The sequence below is a fragment of the Callospermophilus lateralis genome, chromosome 7, assembly GCF_048772815.1.
Source record: "Callospermophilus lateralis isolate mCalLat2 chromosome 7, mCalLat2.hap1, whole genome shotgun sequence".
Classification (NCBI taxonomy): domain Eukaryota; kingdom Metazoa; phylum Chordata; class Mammalia; order Rodentia; family Sciuridae; genus Callospermophilus; species Callospermophilus lateralis.
The window spans coordinates 2,563,060-2,571,227 of record NC_135311.1 but is presented as its reverse complement, the minus strand read 5'-3'; the positions used below and the strand labels follow the sequence as shown (position 1 = coordinate 2,571,227).

Below are 8,168 nucleotides of genomic sequence, written 5' to 3'. Positions count from 1 at the left end.
TGAGCAGTGGGTGATTGGAGCTGAAGGAAGTCGGAGCCCGCCCAAGAAGCAGCCCTCCCTCAGGTGCCCCGCAGGCTTCCAATTGGGTCTTGTGGCTCACTCTCTTTCCAGGTTGGTGTTCCGGCTTGCCCGTCGCCGCTATAGAACCCGCCTTTAGCCAGCAACGATTGGTAAATCGTTACGTCACTGCCCCATCTATCCCCTTCTGATTGGCTCTCATAGGAAGGGGCGGTGGCAACGTCACGGGCAAGAGCCGCCATTTTGACAGAGCAACCATAGTGACAGGAGCCGAAGCAGCAGCGCAGGTTGTCCCCGTTTCCCCTCCCCCTTCCCTTCTCCGGTTAACTACCCGGGTCCCCTACACTCCACAGTCCCGGTCCCGTCATGTCCCAGAAACTAGAAGAAGAGAACCCTGCGGAGGAGACCGGCGAGGAGAAGCAGGTGAAAAGGAGGGGGTACGGGTGGGCGAGCCGGGGGCGACCGTGATGGGGCGGGAGACAGTCTTTTGCCAGTGCGGATTGGTCGTCATGGGCTCAGGCTCTGCAGGGGTTGGTCACGTCTTGCGTCACGAAGGGTGAGTTTCAGTACGGGCTGGTGTTTTGGCTTTGGTTAGTTAGGTCCCTTGTCAGTCAGGGCCATACCCTTACTGATTGGCCAGTACTTCCTGGGCCCAAACCGTGGAAACTCTGCTGTAATTGGCCGAGCTTGAGCGTGGGGCGGGTGTTTGGAAAGGGGCTGGTGGTCCTGGATTGTGGTGTCTCCTTCGGTTATGGAGGCGGATGACCCAGCTGCTGGCCTGAGGCCCGCGTCCTCAATCCGCGAAAACATGCAGGTGGAGGCAAAGAAGTTGAAAAAGAACTCGCGCGGGGGGAGGGGAAGTAATCCCTGCCATGTCGAGTTCAAGTTGGCAACTTTCTTAGAGACCTGTGTTGGCGGTCGGGGATGGTCTGTCGTTCTCCTTCAGTGAGGACCACCAAGATTGGAGAGGACCAACGGGCGCCGTGGCGCTCGCCTGTCATTCCAGCGACTCGGGAGGATCCACGCTGGTCTCAGCACCTTGGCGAGGCCCTAATCAGTTTAGCAAGACCCTGCCCCAAAATAAAAAATAAAAAGGACTGAGGACGTGGATGGTTAAGCGTCCCTGGGTTTAATCCAAGGAATAGGACTAGGTTAAACCTAGAAAAAACGCTAACAGAGTCTTGACAAGAAAGACTGTTCCTCCAGATTTCCAAGGCAATGGAACTGGCCACCTTGATGATTGTATGATGAAAACACGAGCGCTGGGGTTTGTATTTTCACTTATGATATTTAGTGTTGGGCTCAAAGATTCATGAAATACACTTGGTGTTATAGCTAAGGGAAAATCCTCTAAAAAGAGCCACACATTGACTCCAGGTTCTTAAAAAAAAAAAAAAAAAATCAGTAAAGAGGAGCAGGGCACACAAAAGCAAGAAGATGACACTAGTGAGAGCCCCTGAAAGGCTTTTGGTCTCTCTGCATTCCCCAACTTCATCACTTGCCCCACTAAGATAGGCATTGTTTTCTTTTCTTTTCTTTTCTTTTTTTTTTCAATGAAAACTCACAAATAAGTACTAGTGAACCCACTGTTTCTTAATTTTCCTGAGGTTAAAAACTGTTTTCATCTGTAACTATGACCTTCCTACCACAATATTTGAAGAAATGTTGAAGCAATGCTGTGCCATTACTCAGGGGAAATCTTTGGAGAAAGCCACATAGCTAAGCCTCCTCCACAGGGAGATTTACCAGATGGGTTTCTTAGACTCTAAATAAGGAGAGAACATCTCAGAAGACTTATCTCCTTTGATTTCCCATTGGGCCTGCAGGACAGCCTACGGAACCCTCCTACTCATCTTGTATCACCAAATGCTCCCTCCAGCTTTTTTCTCTTTGTCTTTCCTTTCTGTGCTGAGTGAGCTATGGCTCACTCTTATTCAAGTATTGTATTTATACATTACCTTTAACCCAGTATTCACAGGTCACTGGGTTGGTTTCTTGGGTGTAGTGTGAGAAATAGCTTGTCTTCTCACAATAGAGTCATCTTAAGCTTTAGTGGTTTGAACAAAAGTCTAGCTTTAAGAGCAGAGTACAGATAGCTTGTTTATACCTGGGTGGATCTCCAGGAAAAGTTGATGGTAAATGGTTATCAGATATTGGAAGCAGTTGTTTTTTGATCTATAATTTTACTTCAATCATTTGTTTTCTTTAGGACACGCAAGAGAAAGAAGGTATTCTCCCTGAGAGAGCTGAGGAGGCAAAGCTAAAGGCCAAATATCCAAGTCTAGGACAAAAACCTGGAGGCTCTGACTTCCTCATGAAGAGACTTCAAAAAGGGGTACGGGGCACAATCTCTTACCCTCTTTCTTTGGACCAAAAAGGAGTTCTACGGATGATGTCTACAGAGGTTCTGTTGGTTGGGGGCAATTGAGAAGACAGGAATTAGAAACTTCAAAAGAGAGCTGCTGCAGTGACACACACCTATAATCCCAGTGACTCAGGAGGCTGAGATAAGGATTGCAAGCTCGAAGCCAGCCTCAGCAACTTAGTGAGCCCCTGTCTCAAAATAAAAAATAAAGAGGGCTGGGAATGTGACTCATTGGTAAACACACATGGATAAAACCCCCAGTACCAGAAAGAAAAGAAACTTCAAAAGAGGAAAAAATATATATATTGTACATCCCTGATATAGTATCAGTTCCCTTCTGGTCTCCCTCAATTAAGGCTTAAAGTAGTGACATTTGGGTATGTGGAAGAACAAGGGAATGAGGAAAGGATGCTCATAGAGACTGAAAATGCAGACTAGCCCAAGGCATTTAAATGTTTAAATAGTAGAGGTTTTAGGGCTGTGTTTTTTAGGGTTCAGAAATAAATTTAGGGGTATATTATTTCAGAGAAAGATCAAGCCATCTGTCATATAGAAATCAACTTGAAATGATTAGTCAGTTTGTTCATAGACCCTTAAAGTTAGCACCAGCCATCAACTGTAATCCCTCAAAAAACTTATTTTTCCTGTTCCAAGTGGTCTTTCTCACAAAGGGAAAATCTACCTTCATAACCATCTAGCTCCTAACCAGACTTCTTAGCCCATAGAGGTACCTTAAGCTGCTGAGGAATTATAAGACATTATACGAGAGTGTGCTTCTCTGGATGACATGGAAAGTGAAACACATCCCTGTGGAGAATCCCAATTATTGAGTCTTAGTCACAGATGATAACGTGATGCTGATTTGTGGTTTACCTCAGTGTAGGCAAGACAGGCGTAGGCAGGCTGTCGCAGCCATGGAACATGTGTGGGAGTGGTGGAAATCAGAGAGAAAACACATTATCCTCACCAGCAAGCCCAGTTTCTAATCCTGGTTTACGAGAATAATTTTTATTTTGAGGTTGATCTACTGCTAATTACTGAGACCAACCCAGATTGACCCCTTTATTCATCTTATTCATTTCTTTTTAGCACCACATTATTGCTTTGTACCTAGTAAAGTCCTCAGTCAGCCTTTATGAATGAAGTAAGTTATTTGGGTTAAACCATCCTGTACTAAGTAAGATTCAAAGGATGTAGGACTGTCCCTCAGCTCTAAAAATGCATATTCTTGCTGGGAACCTGCTTATATACCTGAAAAAGAACATACTGGGGAGAAGACATAGACACATGTTGGTTTTTTTTTTTTTTTTTTTTTAGTTGTAGTTGGATACAATACCTTTATTTTTTATGAGGTGCTGAGGATCAAATTCAGGGCCTCAGATGTGCTAGGCGAGTGCTCTACCACAACCCCAGCCCTGTACATATTATTAATATTAAACTGTGTATACATGAGAAATTTAAGAGATCTGAGTGTGGATGGGAGTTTATAATGGATGGAAGATGTGAATCTTCTTGCTTTTGAGAAATGCCAGAACTCCTTACTCACCTAAACCTTCATCTTGTTTCCTAGCAAAAGTACTTTGACTCAGGAGACTACAACATGGCCAAAGCCAAGATGAAGAATAAGCAGCTGCCGAGTGCAGGACCAGACAAGAACCTGGTGACTGGTGACCACATCCCCACCCCACAGGATCTGCCCCAGAGAAAGTCCTCACTCGTCACCAGCAAGCTTGCGGGGTAACCTGGGACCCCTCTCCTCCCCTTCCTCACCCCCTGGACTCTTATATATTGTAGGCAGGGATGGAATGGGCACATAGTCACATCTTCTCAGCGTGCTAGCTAGGAAGGACTTGAGATTCTGCTGGGGGATACTGAGAAGGTAATGTAGGTTGAAGAGGGGCTCCAAGTTTGTTTCTTGTGGCTGAGACTTCCATACCCTCACTGTAGCCCAGGTAGGTGCCAAGAAATAGGAAAGACTAGGATTGGATAATGCTGCATACTTTTTCTTTTGTGAGAAACTGGAAAGATATGATTTCTCCTTTTTAAAAGAGAATGTCTCCAGATTGGGAATAATGTGGCAGGTTTAACATCCTAAGACTAACCTGACATATTTGGGAAAGGTAGATTGAGACATGTTTTTTGTGCTTCTAAGTGTTTTGTCCCGTTAGGCTGCTATTGCTTCATGTTTTCATTATGGGAGGTTTAGAGAACCTGCAAAAAGGAAAACCGATTTGCTTGCCTAAGACTATAGTGCCCACTTAACCTCCTTTATTTAGTGTCTCTTACAGTTTGTCCTGGCTTGCAAATGATGTAAACTTTGGTGAACATTTCTGATGGAAAATGGGCACCTACTCTCTCTCTTCCAGCATGTTACTTTTGAAAGTTTTGTTGAATAGTGGATCTAAGAGCACTGATTCAGGAGTCAGAGATGTTTGGATTCTAGTTCGACTCAGTGTTGGCAGACTGTTGTATAACTTGGTAATGTCATTCAGCCTCTCAGCATTTCTGTTTCCTCATCTGTAAAATAGTTAAATATGTATAAGACTGATTTGATCCTAAAATTCTGTATCTGCCAGCAGAAAAACTTTGTGCTAGTTCATTATAAAACCAAAAGTGAGAAAGGCCCATGGGTGAACCTCTGCTTTGTATTACTGGGAAAATACTACAGAGGGGAACTAACTATTCAGGGCTACATGAAAAGGAAGTTTGAGATTTGAGGGCTTTATTCAGGCAACAGAACCTTACAGGTATCATGGTTTTGAGGGTCAAGAAAAAAACATAAGACGCTAGCCAGCAAAGATTTTTACCTCTATTCCACCCACTTTCCCTGCCTACTCTAGGTCTTAGCTGCTAAAAAGCTGCTCTGGCAGAGTTGGAGGGCCTGAAGAAACATGCTCAGTCAAGCCCATTTGAAAACCCATGTTTTTAGATGTAATTAGTTGCCAGGTGCATTATTAGGGAGAGAGAAAGAAGGGATAAACTGAGCTAGCCCCTCCCCCAGAACTAAATTCTACTGCAGGACTGGGGCAGCAGCTTCTTAGGAGTTCATTCACCCAGGAATCTGGGAAAATCTGCCTTTCTAGAGCTCAGTAACCCAGCTTTTGTGTGATAAGGAGAGGTAGCAGTGCTGATTCAGGAACAGGTGTAAGGTTCATGGTGACAGCATGTTCAATCTGGTTATTAACAGCTTGGCCTGAATCTTATTGAATGCAACCTGCTAGTTATGACAAAGAGGGTCAGGCTGAGAACCAACTGTTCAAGAAAGCAAGATTCTGTAATCCTTTCTTGCCCTTTCACCTCACAAATTCGAATATGTCAGACATTTGGCCTGTTGAGAATAACTGAACTTGCTGGTGTGTACAGGGGGGATGAGCTGGGTGTATACTACTCTCCTGACTGGCTGTTTTCTGGCTGTTATTCAGATTGGATAGGAAAAGAGGCTGGTGAGGAAGGAATGGAGAGAGCAGGATCCCTGAATTCCCTGGATCCCAAACTCCTTGACTGTCACTTGTAATTGTATATAATTTTTTTTGTGTTTCTTGCTTCATTTCCTCATGCTGTCATTCTTAATCTAAAGTCCATGTGGGAAGGGGAAAATGCCAAACATCATTGTATAGTTTCCTCAACTGTCCCAGCCATGTTGTACATAGATATGTCATGTTATTATATATATAAATATATATATAATTTTGTACGTTTTCTTCATCTCCGATCTTCTCGAATTCTGTACTTTTTTCTGTCTGAGCTGCTTTCTCTATTGGTCAGTTTGAGTCTTCAAGACTGATGTTCACAGTGAGTCTGGATTTAAGGAAAGAATAGAAGGAATAGGGAAATCAAACAAACTTTTAGTCTTACACTCTCACTACCAGATCATCTTCAAGGTTAAGAAACTAAAAAGCTACATTTCTATATGTGCCACCTGTTTACATAGTATGAAGTACACAGCTTCCTTAGCAAGAATGGGTCATCTCACGATCCAAATACAAATTGCTTTGGTCAAACCTAGATTATTAAATACACTCAAAACAACATGTGCCTGGTCTGTCCCTGGCCTCCACACAGTCACCACCTCTTCACTGTGCTGCCTCAGGCTTCACTGTAGCTGAGTGACTGTGGCCATGCCTCTGAAACCAAACCTGCTCTGAGCCTGGCAGTTACTCCCCTGGAAACCAGTTATTTTGCTCTTGTCCAAAGAATTGTTTTTCTGTGTTTTCCATGGGTTTCTCCAAAACGTCAGGAAACATTTTATTTGTGGATAGGAATTATTTTTTAATTTTTGCAATTCCCTTAAGGATAAGATTGAGGCATATACCAGGTAGCCTAATGATTAAGTGTGGAAGAATCATGGGATAGAGACTGGGATGGAATTCAAGGTTTTTCCCCTATTACTTGACAGTGTTTTGTTTTGTTTTGTTTTTTTCCTTCTGTGTTCGTCCGCAGTGGCCAAGTTGAATGATGCTGCCCAGGGCTCCGCCAGATCCTGAGACGCTGCCCTCCTGGGTCCTGTGCTGGCTCCTGCCCCTCCATGCTTTTGCAGCCAGGGGTCAGGAGGTGGCTTGGGCGCGGGCTGGAGAGGCAGAATCCCCTGCCCATTGGTGTCCCAGCACATGGAGCCCCTTGGGCTGAGCACCAAGACCTTGAACCTTTTTTGTTTTGCCTTTTTTTCCAAATAACTGTTGAGAAATCTCATGGGTGGGGTTGAGAGGGTGGGTGGGAGATTTGGGATTTAGAATTGATAAAAATATTCCTTACAATCCTCCCTCTTAACCCAGGGGCTAATGTGGGGAGATGTGAGGGGGAGGAAGTGGATAAGGGGTTCTAATTCAGCTCTGTAGACAAATGCCTAGTGTGGATAAAGAGGCTGTTGATGTACACAGAGCAGATAGGCCCTCTGGTTCTGCAGAGCAAGACTCAATGTTAATTGTTCATTTAAAAAAAAAAAAAAAAGTGCTTTCCTTGAAATAGATTTGCTATGGAGAGAAGGCTAGTGAATGTTGGGGAAAGGAGCCATGAGTGTGGGGAGCCCCAGTGAGCCCAGGGGACTTTTTCAGTATTTGAAATAAAAAACAACAAAAAAAGACCCATGAAAAAACCTAACCCAGAAAAACTCTGAAGCAGTTGGTGTGTTTATTGGGTTTGGGAAGGGGAAGAAAACCAGTGTGAAAACACTGTTCAGTGGAAAAGCTGGTGGGTGTCCCTGAGTTTCTAAGGAACACAGAGACCTTTAATATGGGATATGGCTGGGCTGCCTGTTTCCATCATGTAGGAAAAGGGAGCATTCCTTTGGCATACAGACTTTTCTTAACCCCTATACATTTCTTAAGATGCATCAAACTCAGGTCATGGCTCACAAAGTGAGGGATGTAAGGTATTTGATCCAAATGGCTTGTTGACATAAAGCGTAGTCTAGACTCAGCAAAAAAGGAAGCCTATTCTTCCTTTTCCCTTTCAACTATCTTTTCCTTTGCAAGTTCCCATGCCTGTGAAGAAGAAATGTGTATTATTAGTAATAAACCAAAAGAAATTAAGTCTTTCTGCTTGTGGTCAGCAGAAGGCAGAGTGACTTCTTTCATCATGACATGCCAACCTGCATTTCTGGAATCCTGCCACTGAAAGGAGTTAAAAGCTGCTTGTGAATGAAAGGTACTAAAGAAACATTAGCGAGGGAGAAACAACTCAGCTGCCCCTCCCTTCCACCATGCATCCCATAGATACTAGTAGATAGAAACCACTGGCCCATTTAGCCCTCCTTTGATTAGGAGAGTTGATCATGGTTTTTTGGCCA

General features: G+C 43.9%; 1 protein-coding gene across 1 annotated transcript; it reads left to right on the top strand.

Annotated features, from left to right (window-relative positions):
* The first annotated feature begins 248 nt into the window (after positions 1-248).
* Ensa (endosulfine alpha) lies at positions 249-7,911 on the top strand. The gene is made up of 4 exons (XM_076861782.2): positions 249-441; positions 2,228-2,353; positions 3,954-4,120; positions 6,824-7,911. Exons 1-4 carry the CDS (start codon positions 385-387, stop codon positions 6,837-6,839), a joined length of 366 nt encoding a protein of 121 aa, XP_076717897.1. The 5' UTR covers positions 249-384; the 3' UTR covers positions 6,840-7,911.
* The last annotated feature ends 257 nt before the right edge of the window (positions 7,912-8,168 follow it).